The sequence below is a fragment of the Esox lucius genome, chromosome 9, assembly GCF_011004845.1.
Source record: "Esox lucius isolate fEsoLuc1 chromosome 9, fEsoLuc1.pri, whole genome shotgun sequence".
Classification (NCBI taxonomy): domain Eukaryota; kingdom Metazoa; phylum Chordata; class Actinopteri; order Esociformes; family Esocidae; genus Esox; species Esox lucius.
In genome coordinates, this window is record NC_047577.1 from 13,433,317 (window position 1) to 13,459,384 (window position 26,068).

The 26,068-nt window shown below is 45.5% G+C and overlaps 1 protein-coding gene across 1 annotated transcript in view; it reads left to right on the top strand.

The window, feature by feature from the left end:
• The first annotated feature begins 1,801 nt into the window (after window positions 1-1,801).
• Window positions 1,802-26,068, top strand: part of lbx1b (ladybird homeobox 1b) — a 34,197-nt gene continuing 9,930 nt past the window's right edge. The window contains exon 1 of the mRNA XM_020049932.2: window positions 1,802-1,856. Within this exon, the coding sequence (XP_019905491.1) occupies window positions 1,832-1,856 (25 nt within the window). The 5' untranslated portion in view covers window positions 1,802-1,831. The remainder of the gene's footprint in view (window positions 1,857-26,068) is intronic.

The window sequence follows — 26,068 nt, forward strand, 5'->3', positions numbered from 1 at the left end:
TTGTTCTTCACTCCAAATATCTGTAAATGATATGAATAAATATGTGTATCTGTATTCATGTCTTTGGTAATTGCCAATTTTTCGATTGTTTTTGGGATCCCCATTAGCTCCTTCAAAACGCTGCAGCTCCTCTTCCTCGGCTTCACACACAACAACACACAGCTTTCACAGCGCACCATTTTCCTCCTCTTTCACCTTCTAACGGTGTTACATTATTCAGCCCTGACAAGTCACAGTCGTCACCTATATAGACAGTCATTCAGATGGCGTGAAACGTTATCCACTCCAAACTAGTATGAATGTGTCCTGTGGATTGCCCACTCACTGTCGCTTGGGCGTTTCATGTGCCGTCTCATTCCCTCAGTCAGCCTCCAGTACATCGACATTCAACTGTCACTGGTCTATTGAGGTGCTCCCGGTCTATTGAACTACTCCTTGTCTTTTCAGACACTCCTGCGTTCGATCTAGGCTACATGAACTGTTCAAACCTGTTGAACTTTCATCAACAACACTTCTAATCTAGTAGGCTCAGTTGTTTCTTGTTTGTTTGAATTCCAGATTGTTCCTTTCAGTCAGCTTTTTTAATTCTCCCCTGTGAAGTATTTCTATAAAAAAAACATCACTGTTATTTTATGATCAGCACACACCTGTTTTATACAACCAATTTTTTATTTTAATGCTGATAGGATGTTGTGACACTGCCTGATTTTGTGGTATGACTTAATTCTCCTAACAAGCTACATAAATTCTCTAGGCCTGACACAAACTTCAGTAAGTCAGAATGTACTTTTCGTAGCATGCTAGGAAAACGTATGCAGCAGGTGAAGAGGACTGGGATATCAAAATGTTTTTAATTTGCCAGAATGTCCCAAAGAAACTCATGAGGTCAGTCAATTTGACATTTTGCGGCGTCCTTTCTAAGCATGACATGAGGTTGTGGAGCATCATGGTGGATCAGATATTAAGTTACATAGCGCTGCTCTCTGCCTCCTAGGCTCCTGCTTCTACCTGCACACACAGCCCCTGCAGAAGGGCCCAGGAACCCCCAACACTTGGCCACCATGGGAAAACATTGTCAAGCAACTGCCTGAGTCTGTCAATGGAGAAAGCAAGTGTTACAGAGGTGGAAAGTATCCACCTCTGCCCTGTTTGGTGTTTGAAAGTAGAACTTAATGTCTTGGTTTTCATGTGTTTCATTTTGAATTAGAATTGGCCCAAAGGTCAGAGGTCAGCGCAAGGTCAAGGGTGATATGCATTGTGTATGGAAGTAATTTTGGTGATGGAGGGGAGGAAGTGATTGTGTTAAATGTTACTCTCATTTAAAAGGCCTCTGTCATGGACAGCAAAGTACACTATGTACAGTACATAATGTCACACACACACACACCTCCCCACACTCCCACAAAGCAAATAACTCCACACACACTTTTCTCTCCTCTTGTCAGACTCGTTCCCCTTCGTCCTCCTCACACCGCAGCAGAACTGCTGTGCGCACTCCTTGAACAGTGAGCTCTCAGCTCCCCTCCCCTCCCGCCGCTCTCTCCTCGCCCTTCTCTCCGCCTCCCCATTGGCTGCTGCTGGCCACCGGCCCGGCCCACCTGCTCCCTGGCGCTCCCCTTAATGTGACTGGTCCGTGGAATGATGGATCACCCGCTGTCACTTCCCCGCTCTCGTCCAATCGAGAACCGGCCCGTGGAAATTGATTGTTCTAATTTGCTCTCATTATTATGATGATATTAAGCTCAATATACAGACACGGCTCACTGTCAGATGCGGCCAGGGCCGTCATTAGTTACAGAGGCGGCTGGGAGGATAGAGAGAAGCCGTCTCCATGGGGCTTCTTCCAGAGTGTGACGGTAAGGAACGAGTAGATTTGAAGGAAGGTGTTCTTAATAAGATCTGCTATGCATACACTCGATCGCGTGCTCGCGAGCCAAACACACTGACATGTACGGGAGTACACACGCGCCTCTCTCCCTGAGGAAGCGCAGCATCTAATTACTTCACGTTTCAATTCAGTAGACCTCCTGATGAAGTGGAGTACAAGAGAGGAACATGGTGCCAAATTTGAAGGAACTGGGAAGTGGATTAAATGTGTTTCTGTTTCTACACTCATGCCAGCGCGAATATAAGATTCTTCGCTATGTCACTTATCAGATAATTGACGCATTAGCCCGAGTGCACAGGCTACAGTGGAACAGATAAACGGTGAACTCTGAACTCTATCCCAATGGTGTGAGGCACGACATGTCTTACTTCCGTCGTTTGCTGCTGCCATCCCCATCTCACTCCCCTCCGACCGGCTGACATTAGGTCACACTGACTGCCATCTCTGGCTGAAACCTGTGACTGTAGGTTTCTATCTCTTCTACATCTACAAATGGATGTCCAGTAAAGGAACATCTTACTTCATACCAAAAAAAAGTTTTATGCTGGTTTCCTATAGGCCAGAAGGGAGTTCTATAATACACATTCATTGTTTAAAATATGTGACTGTTGGATGTGTTGGGACAAATGTACAGGACACAATCTTGACATTAAAGGACAAAAAAAATACATATTTCAATAGAATTTAAGATCTACTCGAACAAATGACTGGTTGCCGTGTGTAGAAAAAAAAACAAGATAAACCATAAACGGATTAATGAAACACGTAAATATAAATCAAAACATTTTCTGATAGTATGTTGTTGTTTGTTGAGAACTGTGTTATTAGCGGAATAACCATCTCCAACCTGTACATTGCCTGGGAAAAATGAACTCCATGCAAAAACCCAAGTGAAACCATGCTGATCTGGCTTATACATGTATCACTTTCCTTCATGGCTCCATTCAGCTGTACAGTACACTCCTGTTCCTGTGTGTGCATGTATATTCCTTCACCATTCCTGTACACACTAGCTACGCCTGTCCCCAGCCAGGCCATTACCAACCAGACAGCCTCTACCATATTGGCGGCTATCCTAACACCCTGTTTCTAACAAATCGCTTATCTTATAAATAATTGGATTACAAGAGCGCAGCGCTCCCATTGGTGGGATTCGGCTGCGCCGGGACAACTGGCCGAGTATGATGTGTTTTGATTCGTCACCCCCCTAATGACCCGGGTATGCCAGCTGTTTGATTGGAGGAGAGAGGGATTGGGGCATGATGTTTATTGGTCCATGACAATGTAATAAGGAAGCCTGCCAAGTGTACTGTCTAGTAGGCTTTTAACTGTCTCCTCTGGTATACATATGATTAATGATGCTATCTATTCACACGTTCACACGCACTCCGAGAGCGCCCGCACGCTGACGCGCGCACAGAAACCTATTCACGCGCACACTAACACTCTCGCTTACTATTCATCAACTGATCTGAGAGCCCACTAAAGCACTCTAAAGTTATAAGGCTATTGGCAGCATAGCGCTGATTGTTTGGAGAGGCTGGTGCTGATCAAGCAGGATTTAAAGGGTGACCGCCACCCCGGACATTGTCGCTTGGACAGAGGTTGTTTGCCTATTAGTCGTGATTCACCACTTAGCGTTTTGTTAGATGTCCATTGTATACGAGGCACTGCCAGGCCGTGATAGATGCAGAGAGCTCGCGTCATTTCCTGCTCAAGATCAGTCCCACGTCAGTCCAAGCCCTCAGTCAAAATGTGCTGAATGACTGTGAAAACCTGCCTTTGGGGGCTGCTGAGGGGATTGCTGGTGAGCCTAAAGATGCATTCTACGACTTTGGGGAATAACCCAAAAAATTTAACTTTCCATGTGGGCTGAATTTGTAATATGTTTTTTTCATGTGCATAATCTGTAAGTAGAACCACTATCAAACCGTAGTCATGAAATTCCATGTTTGAGATGTGACCAAATACTGAAACACATGACGCAGTACACAATTCTCAGAGACCTGTGGTGCCTCAACAGCACCACTCTTAGAATCATTCCATATTCTCCGGCTTCAGGGGTCACGTTGAATCCCAGTGCTAGCCTGTCGTTTTTAGTCTAATCGACCAGTTTAAATATTTAAACTTACTTGTTGAGTTTATTTTTTTGTTCTCAACCCATTCATAGCCTAACCCCAGATTAACACCCAAATGTAACTAATCAAAAAGCAGTGTTACATTTTACATTTATAGAGGGCAACCAGTTGGCATGTTGGTATATATGATCATGTTTCTCAAACTATGCTGCTTCCTTTAATAAGAAATGTTATCTGACCAAAAAGCCACATTTACTTTAACTTAAAATGTGGAATTGTTTAGTGGGTATAGAAAGTCACCACCCCCTTTCAAAATGCCTTACAGCCTGAAATGAAAACACATAAAATCAGTATTTTTACAGTTTATTTACACACAGCAACCCACAATATCTAAGTGAAAAAATTATTTGAATACTTTGAAAATGTATTTAAATTAAAACCCTAAAATATCCTATTTGGATAAGCATCCTGTTGTGGGGGTGTTTCTCATCAGCAGCGATTGGTGCACTTGTCAGGATAGAAGCGAAATGGACTGTGTATAATACAGACATATTTCCTAGCAGAAATCTTCGACTATCGACATGACAATGACCCAATGCACACTGCCAAAGCAATCGTTTATTGGCTGAAGGACAAGAAGGGGAATATCCTCGAGTGACAATGAAGAGGGCTGTCCATAAATGATCACCATGCAATTTGTCTGAGCTTGAAAAATTCTGCAAAGAAGAATGGGCAAATATTTCACAGTCTAGATGTACAAAGTTAGTAGGGAGGAATTCAGAGACTCAAGCCTGTAATTCAAGCAAAAGATGGTTCCACCAAGTATTAACTCAGGAGGGTGTTCACTCATCCAAATAGGGTATTTTACTGTTTTAATTGTAATTTATTTTCACTTTGATATTTTGGGTTACTGTGTGTTCAATTCAGATTATGTGTTGTTATTTCAGGCTGTAAGGAAACAAAAGGTGAACATTTTAAAAGGTTGAAGTGACTTTCGATACCCACTGTACACACTTTCACAACCCACTGAACTTGAAGTGAGACTGTGAGATGCTGTGGGCTTCATTAACCAACAGTACAAAACACATACTTTAAGTGCTGGAGAAAATGTTTCACAGGTGTGAAGTTATAGAGCCACATTTTTGGAGGGGCACAGAATGTAATCTTTTCCCCAGACGGGTCAATAGCAGTTGAGACTGGTGAGACAAGGTAATATTGCATGTCTGAAGATATTCAGAGTAAATGTTTTTTCAACTAGTGTTAATAGCGCTGATATATTATGGTTATGGATTTTAATTTATTGCAGAGTTTCACTCTAAATGATCATGGTGCTGTCTGGACAATCTAAGCAGCTGCGCCACAGCTGTAGAAACCTTTTGTATTTTAAAGTGTGTGTATCCATGCTTCTGTGCATCCTATTATGCACCTACAATCTGACCTTCCACACACTGACCTGTCCCCCCCTCCTTGACACCAAGAGGAGCCATCCCCTTATGGCCCTTCCGTCCTTTATCTTAACCAGTCCTACCTCCAGCCAGGGGTGTGGGGGGGGGGGGGTGTGAGTGTGTGTGTGTGTGTGTGTGTGTGTGGGGGGGGGGGGGGGGGGGGCATGCAGGGCCAAGCTTCTGGAAAGCTGGCAAGCAGCTGCTGGTCTCCCGCGAAGGAGCACCCTTTCCATCATGATACTGACACCTTCACTGTCGCCTGGCTCTGTTCCGAGGGACCAACTGAAGCCCGCCCCCCCACACCGCTGGACACAGGGGGCCATGGGGTGGGGCTTCCACGCTGCCCACCCATTCACACACTCAGTTTTTTGGGGTCTTTTACTCTCTTTTTGTCTGCGTGTCTCTCTCTCACGCACCCGCGCATGTGCGAGCGCCCTCGCGTGAATGCTGGAAAACAATTGGGCCCAAATAAACACACGGGCAAACACAATCTCCATGACCCACAACCACATAGCACCGCTGTGTACACACACACTCACACACACACACTTTTACCAAGACATTTTAATGTACTCTGCCCCTAACCCGGCAGGTTGTCTGACCCACAATGACAGGCCAGATGGCCAGAACCAGAACAACAGAGTGTTAATGGGTAGCTTTAACCATTGCAGGCCTGTAGGAGGGATCCTGTTGTTTGTTTGTGAGTGTGTGCGTGATTCCACCCACTAAGGGTGTGTTTGTGTGCGTGTGTGTGTTTAGGAGATGAGGTCTGCTGTGTATACTCGTCGAGGAGTTCATAAAAGCCGGCTAAAAACCCACTGGATTCATCATTGTCTAATTTAGGTGGGAGAGAACGTGCATGGTCTGGACAAAGCGCACGTGAGGGGCTGGGCTGTGGTGGTGTGAAGACAGAGCAGGAGTCAACTGTGTTTCAGTTGACTCCACCGTGACGATTGGTTTCGTTTGGAATAATTGGGCTGTATCGAGTTCAGCCGCACGTTGTTGTCAAGTTGAAAACATTTTCAGACAGCAACAAAATAACGGTTTACCGAGGAGCAATGCTATTTGTCGAGTGTCGATAGAAAAGACAGAAATCGAAAACCCACAAAATTGTGCCCTTTTTCTTTCTCTTGAGCGCTCACTACAATGGAAAAGCCACGATGGAGAAGCACTGCATCTCTCTCACTCTCTCTCTGTCTCCCTCTCTGTGTGTATCTCTCTGTTTGAGTCTCTCTCTCTTGCTGTCTCTCTCTCTCTCTCCCTCCATCTCTCTCCCTTTCTATCCCTCTGTCTCTCAACACACACACACACACACACCCCTTTCCCCACACTGCTATCACTTTCCCAAAGACATGAGGGTAATTCTGTATGCAAATGGGGGGGTCGCCGTCATTGTGTTCGCCTCGTTACTCTGAGCCGGGCTCCTTTGACAAACCCCTGTCTGATGGATGGGGCCCTGACAGCTCCAATGTGCGCCAAGCCTTTTCACAGATTGACATCATCATTAAGGATGGAGACTGAGACTAAGAGAGAGAGAGTTGCCTGAATCGCTGCAGATTTATAACACTTGAAAAAAAGTGTGGGGGGGGGGGACGACACAACACCTCCCTTTCACTCCTCCCCTCCTCTGATCTCTCCCTTTCTGTTTATCTGCCTTACTTTCAATCCCTCCCTTTTCTCGTTTTTTCCCTCTTCTGTTGTCTTTTTTCCATCTTTCTATCTCTCCCTTTATCTGTCTCTCTCTCCCATCCGTCCATACTTACAACAGCTGAGCTTTCCATTATTATTTTCTGCGCCAGCACCTATCATCGCAGACAGACTACCAGCCAGGCAGGCAGGGCCCTCCCTCATTGGCTGCCTGTATCTGGCCTGTATCTGTCATGACAGGCTGAAGTTAATTGGTGTAGGCTTTAAGCAAATTTCTAGCAGCAGCTTGAGTCGCTGCGCCGGGTGATGGGTGAGCCGCTGTCATATGTCTCCTATTGATTCACTGGGGACTGGGGGGGGGGCAGATGATCTCCTAGAATGCAAAATGTCACCCCTCACAGTGGAAAAGTGCTGTCGCTTCATCCCTACATTCCTCTGTCTGAAGCTACAGACAGAAAAGAGCAGACATTGAGCTATGCTCCCAGAAAAACTCCAAATGACTGTGATTCCATCCCTCCTTCAAGATGGGTTCCTTTGGAATCACATTTTTGTCAAGTGGCAGATTCCAAGCAACTCCTTAAACAGTTCTTCATTCAGTTCTTTATTCAGTGCTTCATTTGGATCTATATTCAGCTCTTTCTTCAGTTCTTTATTCTGTTTGTTATTCAGTTTGTTATTCAGTTCTTTATTAAGTTCTTTATTCTGTTTTTTATTCAGTTCTTCATTCATATTGATACATAAAGCTGTAGTACCTGAGGCAGGCTTTTATTGTTTCTATTCTCTACGTCCATTTTGAGTTCATTTGAAAATGGAAAAATCGTTATGTGATGCTATTGCCTTGGCCTGGCCTGGAGGAAGAGATAGAGATTAAGACACAAGACAGGAGGGGTGAAAAAAGAAAAGAGAGAGAAATAAACAGACGGAGAGAGAAGAGAGAGAGAGAGAAGAGAGAGAGAGCAGAGCAGACAGCTGCAGATGAGCAAATAAACCATTCAATATTTATGACCGAAATTAAAACTAGATAAAGATGTCACATATTAAAGTACTTCCCCCTCTTGTCCTAGGCCCCTAGCTCTCTCTAGACACACAACTCCTCAGTGAGGTGAAAAGAGACAGAGAGGGAGATAGAAAGAGAGAGAGCATTATTCCTTGCTCCACCCCAATGTCTTCTTCAGAGACAGTAATGAATGCAATAGCATTGACCCGGAAAATGGAGTTTAGAGAGAGGAAAAAAAGCAATCTTGCGTTTGTGGCGAAGCATTATCACTTTACCCCCGTCGCCCCCCGCCCCCCGTCCCCGTCCCCCCCACCCCCGCCCCCACCCTCCTCTCTCCTTCTTTTACTGATCGCACGCCAGAGAGGGAAAGAGCGCGCGTGTGCGAGTGGCTGTCTCCATATTGTGTGTGTGTGTGTGTGTGTTTGGAAGTGAGAGACAGAGATAGAGATAGAAAGAGAGAGAGAGACAGAGAGAGGAGGTCTCAATCAAGGCAGAATGGGCGTCCGGGTGACGGGCAGACCCATTGTAGGGTTAATTAAACACTCGAGGTTTAACACCCCGTCCTGTCATTAACCCAAACGCTGCCTCATCACTCATCCACCTCATACCTCCCTCCCTCCATCACAGACACACTTCAACTGGGGCGCTTGAGAGGGAAAAAAGGAAAGGCGTGGAGTGACCGAGAGAGGAAGAGAGAGAGAACGCAAGACACAGACAGAGAGAATAAGGGGACATGCAGTATACCCAGTTGGGTTAGGGCTGAGGTACAGGAAGCTGAATGGATCCAGGGAAATGGCCTGGCAGGTCACAAATTTAAATCTAAACGGGCTTTCCAGCCGTACAACATCCTGTGAGACTTGGAGAGAAGGCAGGCTGGCCAGAATCTTAGCAAGTCCAATATTAGCCTCGCCATACATTTGACCAAAACACGGTGGCAACGTAACGACAGACGTAGCTGTTATCAGACTGTCGGCCGAGTGTATAATTATGGGAAATGTAGTTGTTGGTTATATGGGTTGGTAATACGGGTCAGGATCTGGCCTTGGAGGAACAGAGGCCCTGACTGTGAAACGGAGCTGCACACCACTAGATAGCAGTAGCCCTCACTATGGAACATAATGGAGTCAAGTCAAGCCTTCACGGCAAACACTCTGCTGCAGTACAACACAATGGGCACGGTCAACGAACTGCTGAGAGAAAAGAGACTGCTTTTTCTTTTTTCTGGGGGAGGGTGGGGGGAGGGGGGGGGGGTTGGGTGTTATTGAACCCAACTTCATTATGTGAAATACTTTCTTTTAAATAGTTTGTTAGAAGTTTATTTGCCATGTCTAATGAACACACGGGAAATGCTTGAAAACAGCAGATGCTAGGGAAAACAGGCACACAAAAAAAGGTTTTAGAGGAGTGTTTGGTATGGATGGGGATTAGGGACAAACATAACAGCGGTGTGTTCCGTAAAATGTTTCTGTACTTAACATGACTTGCCGTGTCTGTTATACTACAGGTGTTCACTGACACACCATAATTAGCCATTAGCAGTTAGCCTATTTAATTTATCTCCACATTACAGTGGAAACATGTTCTAAACCAGCTACTTGCAATATGTATTTTTAGTCATTTCCTGCACAGGGACAAATACTAAAAGTGGATTTACTTGCAATGGCCTGTTGGATGTGTATGTAAAAAGCACATGCAAACTCCAAATGTTTCTAGATGTTACCTAGATGTTATGGACATCCATTTCACTGTCGTTGCCTGCCTCCCTGAATTTGACACTATCTGATCCTTATGGTTTTGTAAAGCAGTTTTTCTAATATGTGTAGGCCTGCAGTCTTCATGCAGCAGCTTGATTAGCCGTTAGGTCATTAGCCTGTTGCTGTAAGGGGGAAACTCTCCCAGTTTCGAAGGTGTTTTGTGTGGACAAATACCAATAGAAAAATGCAGTGAATTGAGTGTTAAATTTCCATGGCCTGTTGTGTCTGTGTTGTACGTGTTGTATTGCAGTTTTTCTTAGAACCACTGTGTTTAATGTGGTAGCTTCATTAGCCGGTAGTCCATTAGCCCGTTAGCGCTCAGGCTGTTGGAACAGCTTGATGGTGTGATGCTAATGCTTCAGGGTTCCAACCCAAACTAGAGTGCTGGCAAGGTGCCAACTTACATCTTTAGGAAAGTGCTGAAACAACTTCTTGTCATTTTCCTTAACTCCCAACATTTCCGCTCGTGTCTCTCTGCCTCTCTGCCTCTGTATTCTAAAATCGTATCTAGGCTTCTTCGTTTGTTGTATTTCCCCACCCTTTTTTCTTGTCTTCTCTAGAGCAGGGTTTCCCAACCCAGGGGTACAACAGCTATATGTCGAATTTCACATTTCGCAATATTTTACATCAATCCATAACAAAAATAAATCTGATGATTTACGCTTGCAAGAAGCTGTAAAAGGTGACCTTTTTCTTGTTAAGATGGGGGTTCCTGAGGTAAAAAGGTTGGGAGCCACTAGTGTAGAGTTTTAATCAGAGAATGCAGTAGGAGATTTTAAAACAGCAATTCAGTTTTTCTCTGTGCCATATGTTAGTAAGAAAGACTAATGGAGATGTCTTTACAAATGAACTGGAGATATTTTTCTTCGTCAAACCACGTTCTTCACGACTCTCATCCATTCATCTGCTCTCCCTCTCTTTAGCTCCCTGGGCTAAATTCTGGTTCTCCTGCAACTCAGAATTGACCTATAATTGAAACCTATAGCAGGAGCAAATTAAACTACCTGTGGATTTAATTGGCAGATCTCTTAGTCCATCATCATCCATCAAAACCCTTAATATCTTAGCCTACATTGTGGATTTCAAAGCCTTAGAGGATTGAAAAGAGTCAATTAGGATGAAATTGAAGTATGCCTCATAGAAAGACTTTCTAACATAATTCATACATGCCAAAACTCAAGTGAACTCCCCAAGAGTTACATGGTTGGTGTGATGGAACATTTATTTTGATTGCACATTTTTTTGATATGGACTGACCAGTCCTATCCTGTATAATGGTCAGTGTTCTACTCTGAAGCTCGGCGTTACCTTTGCATGCAGTTTCAACTGAGCCTGAGGAGGAGGTTAGTTGTTTGTTCCTGCGGTTTATTCCCAGCTCTGTTTTGAAGCAAATAGCATAAAACTGATTTATCAAAAGCACTTCACACCGTGGATGTTTCATCTTGAAGGATTCAGAAGACTGGATGGTGTTTTTTATGGCGCCTGGAAAAAGGCTCGGCTATACCTCTTCAGGGCATGTTGTGTTGTTAGCTCTTGTAAAGTAGCGAGACACAGTGACTTGTTTTGTGTGCGTGCGTGTGTATCCCTGACTGAGATGGCGCAGGGAGAGAAAATGTCACAGGCTTCAGAGGTCATTGCCTTCTAAAGGGATAAAACACACATTTCCCTCCAGCTCTCCTGCACGTTGTGATCATTAACTGCCTTATCGGACAAATCGCCTCCCTCCCCAAGATATTTATATTTATAAACATATTTATTTCTCTATTCATTTTCTCTAAGGCCACTGTGCTGAGTGTCGTGTGAAAGGATAACATAACATTTGGTGAGGCGCACCAGGACAGCAATTTCTGTTCCCATCTCAGTGAAAAGGGGAGACGTGATGCCCCGGGGCAGCCATTTCCTTCCCCGCAGTGACATTTTTTACAGAGTGTCTGCAGGACACTGGGACTCAGTTTGAGCCGCGTGGACCCGTCATGGCAGACGGACTGTGCACTGCACCATGGATAGACTAGCTAACCGTCGCTGGGGTTAGAGATTTTATCCTGGCTTAACAGGACCAAGGTCCAGCATGAGCTAAAGGGCTTAGTACACGGGCTTGAATCTCTAAAGGGCTTGAATCCCTCTGAATCTCTGAATGTGTTTCCTACTTTAGAGGTGAAAATGCTTTTAGCGCACAATACGTGTCGGAGGATCTGAAGACATTAGCGTGAATGAGGTCATGGAGACTGGATGTCTTTGATGCATCCATTGCACTCCATTCCTCAAAGTCATGGTTTGTTGTTTTTGTCACTACAACACACTCTGTCTCTCTCTCGCTCACTCTCCGACGACTCTCTCTCTCTCACACACACACACACACACACACACACACACACACACAGGTTGGTTCCACTGGGGGGCATCCATCTTATGGTAAGCACAGCTGAACCATTAACCTCATTAGGATAATAGTCACAGATGAGTGGAGTGCAGCGCTGTGCTCCACCATGGTGAATTGATGGCGATACGCCCCTAATGTTAGCTTGATAAATATAGGGAGGAAATGGGCAGCGGCAGAAGAAACCAGTATATATCTCAGTTAATGAAAAACAGGTTGGCTTACAGAGATTTTGTTGTATCTCTGTGTATGTGTGAGATACTCTTTTTTACTATACACACTTTGTGTGTCCGAACTTTTGACCGGTACTGTAGTTAGGTTTAGGGTAATACATTGGGGTGTGGTTACGTTTTGGCATGACGTTTAGGTTATTTAGGTTACGGTTAAAGTCAGGGTTAGGTTATGGTTAGAGTTAGGGGACAGAACAACAGAATTACCCTTGAACTTTCCAAGCTAGTCAGTTAAACTGACACTTCGGACGGCACTGTTACAGGAGGTTGCAGTTCGAGCGTCTCTTCCTACAAATTGCTTGTGGTGAAATCAGTGGAGCCTTTTATAAGCTAGGCTACTCCTTTTGCCCAGCCACATGGTGGTGGGTAGAAAACCGGAATAAAACAACCGTAAGCACTTAGATTGCACCGCTACCACCTTACCAACAGATGGGATATTAACATGGGCATTGACTCAATGCTTTTGAAGGGGTTGAAGTGAAAACATAAGGAGGCATGCATTATTTCAGTATATTTATCTTCATGTACACCGTATCTAATTAAAAATAGTTCAAAAATCCTGTGTAAGTCTCACAGGACATGAAGTGATGTCAGAGTGTTAAGTTGTTCAGTGTAAACTTTCTTGTTGATGAAGTCCTGTGGAGAGCCAAATTTACATGGCGGTTGTTTCAGTGGTAACCTCTGCCCACACTTTCGATGTGTGAAGTATCAATTATGTCTCCTTCCTAACCGCAAAACTCCAATTTCATTAATTAGTTTAAGAGGAGATTAAACTCACAGTAGGTGTTCTTAAAACCATGATCGTCTGGGCTGCAGCGGCGGAATTTCCCTCCAGTTTGTCATGTTCATATCTAATCACTGTAGTTGGATCACAGATGATAAAACGGACGGAAACCATCCGTGCCTTTTTATTAAACCTAACTTATAACCTCCCGAACATGTACAGTGTTAAATTAAAGGACGGGACGATAACAATAACACTGGTATACACTGCCTGGCTTGATTTTGATTGTATCATCTTGAAATGACACTTTAATGAACCAAAGGGCAGTTAGGCCTGTTGTACGTTTAATACCAGTAAAATGCTTTTTCACAGTGGGTGATGCCCAATAAGCTTAGATCGGGTAGACAGGCCTCAGCTTATGGTCTCTGGAGGAGTACAAGTATAATTGGATGATTCGAGAGCCTCTATACCCAATTCCAAAAGTAAACAACACATGTCATGGCACATCTAACGCCAAATGAAGAAAGGAATCATTCCTGGAAAAGATGTTGGAGAAGTTTGCCTTCATTGTGAGTAGTACCAAAATGGCTGGTTGTCCATTACTTTCAAATAGTGGGATTACCGCATATTATCGTCACTGTGGAATCTGAAGGTAGTACATATTAATGTTAACATGATAACCCATACAGAGATCAAATATATGGCCATATACATTAAAATACTTCACATATATTTTAGAAAACATGATCATATATATGAATAACATATTTCAATCAGACGTATATAAACACATCAAATTCTTGTAAATACTTACATACACATAAGACAAAAAAGTTACATACAGTGGGGAGAACAAGTATTTCATACACTGCCGATTTTGCAGGTGTTCCCACTACAAAGCATGTAGAGGTCTGTAATTTTTATCATAGGTACTCTTCAACTGTGAGTGACAGAATCTAAAACAAAAATCCAGAAAATCACATTGTATGATTTTTAAGTAATTCATTTGCATTTTATTGCATGACATAAGTATTTGATACATCAGAAAAGCAGAACTTAATATTTGGTACAGAAACCTTTGTTTGCAATTACAGAGATCATACATTTCCTGTATTTCTTGACCAGGTTTGCACATACTGCAGCAGGGATTTTGGCCCACTCCTCCATACAGACCTTCTCCAGATCCTCCAGATCCTGTCGCTGGGCAATACAGACTTTCAGCTCCCTCCAAAGATTTTCTATTGGGTTCAGGTCTGGAGACTGGCTAGGCCACTCCAGGACCTTGAGATGCTTCTTACGGATCCACTCCTTAGTTGCCCTGGATGTGTGTTTCGGGTCGTTGTCATAATGGAAGACCCAGCCACGACCCATCTACAATCCTCTTACTGAGGGAAGGAGGTTTGTTGGCAAAGATCTCGCGATACATGGACCCATCCATCCTCCCCTCAATATGGTGCAGTTATCCTGTCCCCTTTGCAGAAAAGCATCCCCAAAGAATGATGTTTCCACCTCCATGCTTCACGGTTGGGATGGTGTTCTTGGGGTTGTACTGATCCTTCTTCTTCCTCCAAATGCGATAAGTGGAGTTTAGACCAAAAAGCTACATTTTTGTCTCATCAGACCACATGACCTTCTCCCATTCCTTTGGCAAACTTCAGATGAACCTGGACATGCGCTGGCTTGAGCAGGTGGGCCTTGATGCCCCACGAGGTGAGATCTTGCATGGAGCCCCAGACCGAGGGAGATTGACAGTCATCTTGAACTTCTTCCATTTTCTAATAATTGCTCCAACACCAAGCTGCTTGCTTATTGTCCTGTAGCCCATCCCAGCCTTGTGCAGGTGTAAAAAAATTTCCCAGCAGGTTTCCCAGCAGAACATTGCCCAAGGCATCATACTGCCTCTGCCGGCTTGCCCTCTTCCCATAGTGCATCAAACGCACCCGGCCATCCACGTGATGTAAAACAAAACATGATTCATCAGACCAGGCCACCTTCTTCCATTGCTCCGTGGTCCAGTTCTGATGCATATTGTAGGTGCTTTCGGCAGTGGACAGGGGTCAGCATGGGCACCCTGACTGGTCTGCGGCTACGCAGCCCTATATGCAACAAATTGCTATGCACAGTGTGTTCTGACACCTTTCTATCAGTAACCACATTACCTTTTTTAGCAATTTGTTGGATCAGACCACATAGGCCAGTCTTCTCTCCCCACGTGAATTAAACAGCATTGGCCACCCATGACCCTGTCGGCGGTTCACCGCTTTTCCTTCCTTGGACCACTTTTGATAGGTACTGACCACCGCAGACCGGGAACACCCCAGAAGGGCTGTAGTTTTGGAGATGCTCTGACCCAGTCGTCTAGCCATCACAATTTGGCCCTTGTCAAAGTCACTCAGATCCTTACGTTTGCCCAATTTTCCAGCTTCTAACACATCAACTTTGAGGACACAATGTTCACTTGCTGCCTAATATATCCCACCCACTGACAGGTGCCATGACAACATATGTTAATGTCATGGCTGTTCGGTGTATATTGCCATATATTGTATTTCCATATGGGAAAATACCGTAAGAAGGACTCCCGATGAAGTGAGACCAGAGTGACATCATCACACTACATGAAGTGAGACCAGAGACACACATGAAGAGATTAGAGGGACACATCAGGCCACATGAAGAGATCAGAGGGACACATCAGACCCCATGAAGAGAGACCAGAGGCACATATCACACTACACAAAGAGAGACCATAGACACACCATCACATTACATTAAAAGAGACCAGAGAAACACGATCAGACTACATGGAGACCAAAGAGACACAGTCACGCTACATGAAGTGAGAACAGAGGCACACATCACACTACATGAAGTGAGCAGAGAGACCAAAGAGATAGATCACAATATATGAAGAGAGGCCTATGGTCATACAGCAAGCCCATACAGCAATTCATTAATAAGAAACTCTTATCCAGAGAGTTTTACAGGAGCGGTCAGGTTTAACTGCATTGCTCAAGGACAGAACAGGAGATTTCCCACCTTTCCCGGCCCGGGGGATTCAATCCAGCATCCTTTCAGTTCCCGGTTAGAAGCTCTCAGCGGCAGGCTGTCTGTGGGCCCACGTCACGCAGGAGCAGGAGGCTGCCGTTCAGTCCGGGCCGGCGCCAGTCTTAGAGCATTACATCAGGAAGTGCTTTCAGGATGTTCAGCAGGGGTAGATGAGGAGTGCTGAGGCAGAGCGTTAGCACAGCCAAGCCTCAGGTCCTGGAGGAGTCAAAGCTGCTGAGCACAGCACCCAGACAGTCCATAGCCCTGGTAGGTAGCACATAAAAACTTTTCATTTCCCCTGAAAACGCACACCTGCACACAGCCGTCGAATGGTTTATTAACTACAGCCTGTCGAGACTCGTTTTAATACGTTCATAACCCCGACATCGTAACGCGTTGATGTATGCGGCCATCCAGTCCTGCGCCAATATCAGGTGAAATTTACATTTCACTGTTAAGATAAAAAAGGGTTCGTGGGATTCTCGCTAGTCCAGTGTAAAGATGAATGTGTTCGACTGCTAGAAGAGATGCCCCGTTTTCAAAGATATTCAAAAGAAACAATTTAAAAACAAATCACCATCAGTGAAGTTTACACTGACATGTTACCTACTATGCTTTCACAAGTCAGAGGCAACTTGGAACCAATGAGATGTAAGAACACAGACGGCATATTAATTAGTTAATACAGCTCTTCTACTGTAGATCCTCTCTCTGTATGCAGTAGAGATGGTAATATTAAGTCATTTGTTAGTACCGCATCAGCGCTTTGACTTTTTAGAGAGCTACTTGACAGCGCTAGCCCTTGGGCTCCCACTTTGAAAAAAAAATCCCTCCAATTTGCAATTCATACACATCAGGGGAAATGTTTAATTCCACGGCCGTTATTCAACTCAGTTCATTAATTAAAGAAAAAACGGCGCTACTGTTCTCCTTCCTCTACGCTATTCTCCTCCCGCCATCTTTTTTGATGAGCTTTCTTCAGGAGTAATTGAGTCTGTTAATTAGACTGAATTAGACTCTAATTATTCAAACAAGGCCCAGAGCCGGAAGCCGAGTGATAACGTCATATTTCAGCCGGAGCTGCTTCGCTCCGTTTTACCGGAACTGAAAACCCCCTCCAACTTCAATTTAAAGTGTCTCCAACTGTCAAGGCTACGCTGGAGATGTATTAAATATCGGTAAGCTCAAGCCGCTAATTCAACCGTTTTGCTCGCCACGACAGCGACCCTTCCCCTTTTTCGTTAGTTCCCCTGACTTCCCGCCTTTTTATGAAAATCTGGACGGCAGTTAATTTAAATAATTAGGTTTCATTAAAGACCTACCGTGGAGATATTTCTTCCTTTCGTTATTTCTTTCAGTCCGGCTCACTCCTTATGTTATATTTAAAGGTGCAGACATCCATCTCGTTTATGCCCCCCTCAGTCAGGGGCGCTGCTATATCACATTTTTATGGCCTTACCTCTAAGCTGCTATTTATCAAGGCTAGCCATGGTTTTACGGATATGGAAATGGTATTTTCTTTGTGGGGTGGGGTTTGGAGATATGCAGAAATTCGACAACACACAAACACTTCTTCGGGGGGCTTCTGGTGGAGGCCTATTACTTGCGCGTGGACTTTGTGTGTACTAACACCTGTCGCCTTGAGCTGTGTACATTCCTTACGTACATTCCTTAATACTGTGGGTATAAACCTTGAAATCCACTCACACAAGCCGTGTACCCTGACAAGGAGGAACGTTTGAGCTGGTTTAGCTATTGATTTTAGCCACCTTGGATTAGTGGAGTCGCACTGCACTCCTCACTTTGCGCTCTCCTCTCCCTCTTTTTCCTTTCCCTGTTCTCTCTGTCTTCCTCATTGTCTCTGTCTTTCTTGTTCTCTCTCTCTCTCTCTTTCTCTTTGTCCCCTGTTTTTTCACATCCTTGTTCAAACACCAACACACACACACACACGTACGCGCGCGCGCACTCACGCGCTTTCCTCAGCGATCCGAACCTTAACTACGTCTGAATAATTTAGCACTAGCTTTGCTCCCGTCCACGGCTCTTCTAGACGAGCCAGCCGACAGGGAGTGAGAGACAGTAACGGCCGAGGGTTTAGTGGCTCGGTGGCAGACAGGCACGGGGAATTGGAAATGTCTCCGGTGTAAATGTCCTACACTGTGGCATTACTAATGCAGACGTTGACATAGACAGGCCCACCCCGGAGCATTCACTGCGTGGGTCTCTCTCTCTCTATCGTTCTATCTCTACGTATCCCCCCTCCTCCGTTTTTTTCTCTCTCTTCCTTTCTTTCTTCCTCTCTTTTTTTTTTCTCTCCCTTTCTTGTCTCTCTCACTCTCTCGGCCCATCTCCCGCTCTCTCTCTCTCTTCCTCTTCCTCTATCCGGCTGCCTTTCCCGTAACGCGCCGCAATGTAGGCTAGACGTCTGTTCCAACCACATGGGGGAGAGCGATGGGGGGAGAGCGATGGGGGGAGAGCGATGGGGCGAGGGCGATGGGGGGGTGGGGGGGAGTGAGCGAGGTACGGAGAAGGACAGAGCAGAGTGATGTCCCCTCATTGGTGCAAGGCCTAGGCATTAACGGCGCTTCCCCAGATTGTAGCACGACAACCTCCTTTGGCTGCACCCAGGAAAGCGTCAATGAAGAGAGGAAACATGCTTCATCAATCATAGGGGCTTACGAATATTAGCTCGTGTGTGTTCAGGTCATTCCTCACTAAATTATAATATGCAGGCGGTATTCTTTGAGATAAGACGTCTGCTAATAACATGTTATTTTGAGTATAGCACCATAATCACCCAATTAGAAGGCCATCATTTCCCCTTACTGTGTTGTGATGTATAGAGGTGATTGGTGTGCTTTTGATGCACGTGCATGCGTTGCTTTGGTTACAGTACCTCAGCTACGGTACGCTGGCGGAAGTCATGTGACGAGGACAAAATCTGAGCCTACCACGGGCTGGTGGATGTGTTTGTTTTTCTTGGTCAGGGCACGTGGACTTCCTGAATGCACCAATTCGGCTTGTGCTAGATTTAAAGACTACAACGTGTTTATATATTTAGTTCTCTCTCCATTCCGTCAGAGTATTCCCCGGAGTTGACTGGTAAAACTGTCATAACCGATGAGAATACCCATAAAACCTGACCAACGATTTCTCGGTACCGCGGTTGTGTTCTCCGTTAAGACGCTGACCGCACATTATATATTAGACTTACATTCTCGCGTCATATTTTCACCGGGGCGGTGAAGCTCAAGTCCACAGGGAGCCGGCTAGCCTATCCAGCACTGGTGAATTACTCTCTGAATGTCTCTAACCTGGACTGGCAACGACAGCTTATCAGTCAAAGTAATGCACAATACGTCCCCGTCTGGGTAACTCAATATTCCTACATGATTCTAAGGCGAAAAGAAAAATAGATTTATTTCGCCACCCGTGAAAAGGGACATTAATATGGCTCGAGTCGGGTGAAAATCGTTTTTGAGCGTCAGTCTTCCTCTCGTAATTCATTCTGATATTAAATTGTTGTTTACTACTAAAAGAGAAATGAGGAGTTCGTAACGCATGTAAATTGGGCGAGAGCAAGAGAAAAATATAAACCTTGAGTCATCTCTTACATCCGGGGTATTTTTAGTTTGGTTGCCTTCACCATGTTCTTGTTAAATTAAACCTTACCATATCACCTCAGATTTAGCTTTATCCCTTCAGCCTATGAAGGTTAAATTGTAGCGAATCATCCATCATCAGTCCTACCCTGCCATGAAATGTAGATCTAGCAGGCCCATGATGCCGACAGAGAGAGGTTTGATCCAGGCGGTGGCCATGTTGTCCTGCGCTATTTGTCCTCTGTGTCCCCCCTGTGCATTCTCTTTGTTTTTGCACCTCCTCCGGGGGCACGACCCCTCACATGTTGCCTGGCTGGCCATGTTAGCCCCAGAATCCCTCCTCCTCCTCGACCCCTGACCCCGGGCTAATCCCTCGCCCCAACACAGGGCGTGATCATAAACGTGAGTGACAGCCCCTGGTAAGGTGAGCGTGCGTGCGCGTGTGTTTGCCTCTCCATGTCTGTCTGGCTCTGCGTGCGGGTAACCATCTACAAGCCTGACATGTTAAAAAGCATCATATCAATAACAATAACAGATGCGAGATGAAATATGCGATAAATGATACGTGGCTTCATTGCGTGATGACAAGATCGTTCCTGAGAACATACGTACCGATGCATTTCGGTACCGGCGCATCAGGCTTCTCTGTCACTTCAGAACGTGTACTTTTTACACTTTTCATCGGTGGCACCTCCCGGGTTTACGAGCGGGGTCACAGGAATGTTCATCCTGTGTTACTGACCCTGTCCCCCCTCACGATCCCCCGAACCCAAGGAGAAGCAAACGGAATGCTGCGCCGTCGCTAAAACACTGCACCTGTTTCAATGTGCACAAAAGCGCTAGCACAGATTAGCTATTTTTGTATGGCGAATGCTGGGTCTATCACATGGCTGCTGGCTCTCTGTTGCTGTGAACCCGGCAGACAAATGTTAGCGTAACAGGGTTAAAGCTGGGGAATATTTTATCTGTTGATGTGGTTGGGAACGACAGCCTCGTCTGTGTTGAAAGAACCTTCACACACAGACACACACACACACACACACCTCAGTGTCTGTTGGGACAAAGGTGTTACCAGCATCTTAATCTGAGTGTCTGGAGTTCCTCTCCACTCAGCAGCTGATGTAACACAGACACAGTTCTCACCATTCACGCTCAATGTTGAGCCAGACGTATCCTTATTGGTCCGGTTTCCCCTGTTAAAACATGTAACCGTGTCAGTGACCCACTCTGTAGTCTTATTGGATGACAAAAACCAGCCTAAGTCGACCTAAATCAACACCCAATCTCGTGTTCCAATCTACGCAGTGCCTTGAACCTTTTAAACCCATCCAAAACAATCAAGATTAACATTTGTAATATGATTCCTATCGCCATGTTGTCTGTGTGCGCGTGCGTGCGTGCGTTTGAGTGTCTGTGGCGTGCATGCTCATTTGTAATGAAAGCAGATACCTCTTAATCTCGTCGTAGCAACAACATCATTAATTGTCTTAATGGCTGCATTAGCGTCACGCGTCAGCCGCCATGGAAATTCTATAGACAAACATTGCTCATTAATAGCCCTGCACCACAGCAACGCAACATATCTGTCTCGTCTCTCCCGTCCTTTCAAGACGGGAACAGAAAATGACAGGGCTGGAGTTCCCGGGGGGAGGCGGGGGGGGGGGGAGGTGTGTGTGGGTATGAGACCGGTGCGGTCAAGCCTGTTAGGGGTAGCATTAGATGTGCGGCGGTGCGGGGGCCAGATCATGACCACGCGGGGTTAAGACGTGGCCCAGTCCACCTCGGGCTGTGATTGAGTTACAGCTGCAGGGAGAGGAGGAGGGCAAAGGTCGGGGAGACTCCGCCGGCTCACCACCGTTGCTCAGTTTGCCGACACTTCGGAGTGTGGCCTAGGCAAACACACACACACCCCCCGCCGACAGACACACACACAGATACACGCACATATACACCACCACGCTGACACGCAGTCGCGCAAACGCACGTACGTACATGCAACGCACGCACAACCGCGTGGAGACGGATGAAATCCTGTGACTGCATTCACACATACACTCAGGATTACGATTTTTCTATACCTTAACTTAACCACTCGGCGTGAATACCTTAACTTGACTGTTGAGCAATTCCTCTTTTAACACCACCCCAAACCATAACCTTTAACACCCATGAAAGCACTGCCTAAACATATCTAAAAATAGAGGTTTACATAGCCTGTGACATAGCCTGCAAACGTTCATCTTCCCTGGTCAAATCCTGAAATAGCGAGATGCTGTTGCAACAAGACCTGAGGTCATTTGATAGCGCTGGTGTGTGTGTGTCTTGTCTGTTCTGTGGTGTTTCATTGCTTTAAAACACTTGACATGTTGTCGTTGTGAGAGGAACAGGTGACGGAGACCCCCCCCGAAAACCACTGGGGGCAATAAATTCAGACCCACGACCAACATGGAACTGTGCAAATACCTGGTTGAATTTGTGTGTGAACTGGGAATTTTTGATCATTGGTCTACTGTCATTTTGAGAACAGGTTAAAGATAATGTGTGTAATAGTATCTGTGGAAGGAGATTAGTATCACTGTGGGAACCTGAGACCTAGCCCTGACATGTAAATCCATGTTCCTATTCCGTAGCCCTTAACCTTTACCCTAACTTTAACCCTAACCCTGACCTCAAAAATCTAACTTTTATGCTTCAACTTTCCCTAGCCATTGGTAATGACTTTGGCTGAAAATAACCCCAATTATTTTGAGGAAATTGCATTTTCCAAGCGGGGACCTGCCAAAAACTTGTGGGGACAGATTTATTCCTTTTGTGGCGACATCTGATCCCCACAAACTCATATGAATGTTGATCAAAGACACACTGTCAGATACACACAGACAAAGAGAAACACACACAAACCGTACACCCCCGCACACGCACACACACACACACAATGGAGTTTTTTTTTTCTCCCTATCTTAATAAAGCCCTGATTCAGCGTAGTATAAACATTGATTGGTGATTTAATTCCCAGCTCAAATTATCACCCCACCCCTCAGCCAGCCCCCCCCCCCCATCCAAGGTTGACATGAGCCTTGAGCTTTGGCAAGTCTAAACGATGCTCTGCATCCTGTACTCCCTGTAGCCCCTCCGCACACACACAGACTCTACCCCCTCCCCCGGTACTAGCCCAGGTGCTGATACAAGCACAAATCCTGCATGCCCCATTGCAGACCCACCCCCCCCCCCCCAGGCCCCCATTCACTACACCTACTCAGAGAAAGAATGGGGGAAGCGGAGGGAAAGGCTGCCGTTCCTATCTGTCGGTATGTTCAAGAAACAGAGGGATGTGGGGAGACAAATAAAGAGGGCAAGAAAGATGGAAATGTATTTATGTATTATACAGTATATATAGAGAAAGACATGGGACACAGAGGGAGAGGGTTGAGAACCGAGAGATGCACAAGGCTTTATTAAATCTGTTATGAGACAGTGGCTGCTGTTGTCTGTGAAGAAAGGAGGGACACTGAAAGATAATGAGAGAGAGGGAGAGAGAGAGAGAGAGAGGGAGGGGAGAGGTGGGGGGAAGACAATAATCCCAATGATGCATTGGCTGCTGTAGTCTTAAGTCACTGGAAGTTGTGCCCCTCTTTTCTCCCTGAGGAAGAAATACTGACCAATGACATGTCTTTGTCAGTCCAAGGAGACAGGGAATAGAGGAGAGGAAGGGCTGTGTGTGTGTGTGTGTGTGTGTGTGTGTGTGTGTGCGTGCGTGCGTGTGTGTGTGCGCAGCCATCGTGCCCCATCAATATCCTCTCATATAAATGTCAGCTGTACCGTTTCACTCATCACCGTTTCTCACTCGGATGGCTTCATCCTGAGGTACAAGCGGACATCACTCCTTCTTCTCGCTTTCTCCTTTGTTTCTCACTGTCTCTCTCTCTCTCTCATTCTCCCCTCTCTCCCTCTTTTCTCACTGTCCCTCTCGGTTTCCCTCTCCCCTGTCTCTCTTATTCCTTTGTCTCTCTCCCTCGTTTATTTCTCTCTTCGCTCCCTCCCTCTCCCTCCCTCGTTCCTTCCTTCCCTCCCTCCATCCCTCCCCCCACCTCTCTCCCCTCTTCTCTTTATCATTCTTTATCCCTTTCGCTTCCCATCTTCCTCTCCCCTCCAGCTCTTCGTTCTCTCTGGGCGATGCGTCACCCAGTCGGCCCCCATGAAACAAGTCCATTTCCTGCCCGCTCGGCGGGCGTATAAATCCGGGGCGAGCGCCGGGGATATTTATCTAAGTGGAGTGTGTCCTCCTTGGCTGAATGCGAGTGATTTCTCCTCTTAGGCCTCCCCTTGCACAGGGTTCAGGGAGGGAGGGGGGATCAGGGAGGTGAAGATGAATGGGGGATTCTTAGATGGTGAATGAGATGGAGAGACGGAGGTGAAACGAAGAGCAAAAGAGATGGAAAGAGACAGACAGAGAGGGGCGAGAGAGACGTAAGACCCTGGTCGCTGCTGGGCCCATAAAGAAGCGGTGTGGCTACGGAGGCGCTGTAGACGAGACGATAGCAGGGCATTAGTCGAAGCTGCTCTGCTGCTCGGGCAGCTTAAACGCCATGCGGCAGACACAGATGTGGATGAATGGCCACCCTGCTCCTTAGGGCCTTTCCCCTCATCCTCTCCCTGTCTATTTCCATTTCTCCCGCTCCTTTCCGAGGAGGCGCTAGGTTATTACCGCCGCCCGCTTTTGAGCGATTGCACATTACGGGGAAGGGGAGGGAGGGAGAGAAGAGAGGGAGAGTGATAGAGAGCTGGACGACGTAGAATTGTAGTGATTATAATCATGAGGGGATATTTGTCTTCTACTGTAAAAGGGGAAGCAGTCAGTGGTGGTCAATATAAGATGACATACTGTATATCTCCAACTAGCAGAGTAATTAGTGCAGGCAGATTTTTTCTGGACCATTATTCTCTGCATCTTCAGTACAGTCTGATTTTGGAGTTGTCCTGAAATTCGCCTTGGTCTACGGGAATTGCCCTAGAGACGTTGACAGTGCAGTTCATACTGCATTTCTATAAAACCCTCACCGTTTCCCTCATGAGACAATGATTGTCAGGGGCGGACTGGCCATCTGGGCATTTTGGGCAGATGGGCCGGTCCGCCTTCAGGTCAGTTGGCCTATGTAACTTGGGTTGTCTAAGTGATCATGAACGTTGCATGGCTAATATCCGTGGGGCCTCTGTGTGAGAGGGGATCGGTGAGTTTGAAATGCCAGGGCAGTTTTTGGGTCCCGGTCCGCCCCAATGAGTGTTAGGCAATCAACCAATAAACAGCATGTATTAAAGGGGCTGTTATAATATACCCTAGCACTGTTGTTTCAGATTGTCTAAAATAAGCTGTGAATTATTCGATACTGCATGAGATTAATTCTACTTGAAAATTACTGTATTTTCCCCGCAATTAAACCAGTCAGTTTTGCTTACGCACACATGGGCCACTTATAATACAATGTGCTAAAGTTAATTACCTATAATAATAACTTGATATATAGGGGATATGGCTCCTTACTTTAAAAACATGGTATGAAACAAAAAGCTTTTAATAAAGTAATAAACCCAACACAGGCCCTGCGGAGCATGTCATCTGTGTGTGGGAGTGTGTAGTCATAATTTGTTTACGCGCACTATGAAATGAGATGAGAGAGAGAGGGTGTGTGTGTGTGTGTGTTTGTGTGTGTGCTGTCTGGTCTGGGACTAACTGTAAAAGACTGCATGCTGTAATTCCTTGTTTTCCTCTCTTCCAGCCAGCTGAATTGTTTGAGTTTGTTGAAATTACAACGATTCTCTTAATAACTGTAATTGGGTGTTGAGTCGACGTCTGTCCTGAGTGGGTTATTATTTTGACATGTAAATGTTACCATAGAATCAGTGAATTTCAATTGAATCATTTGTCCTAAAGTGACCTAGTGTGCCACGAAACATCGACATTTATTTTTCAATTATATCAGGTTCAAAGGTCAAGACCTGTCTCCCCCTTATTGCCCAGATTTTTATGTTATTTATTTCCCAAACGGCTTCATGGAAAGCGATCAGATTGCATATAACTTGGTTTAAACGCCTATATCGAAACTACTTCAAATGTAAAATGTCTAACTGTAAAAATATAATGCTAAACAACAGAAAACTTCTTTAAGTTAGTTGGACTCCTCTGTGGTGAAATGTATGCTTTAAATTCCACACATAAATGGAAAACTAAAACACACACATTTGTCTTTCATTTAAAACAAAAAATCCCCACGGCGTCTGTA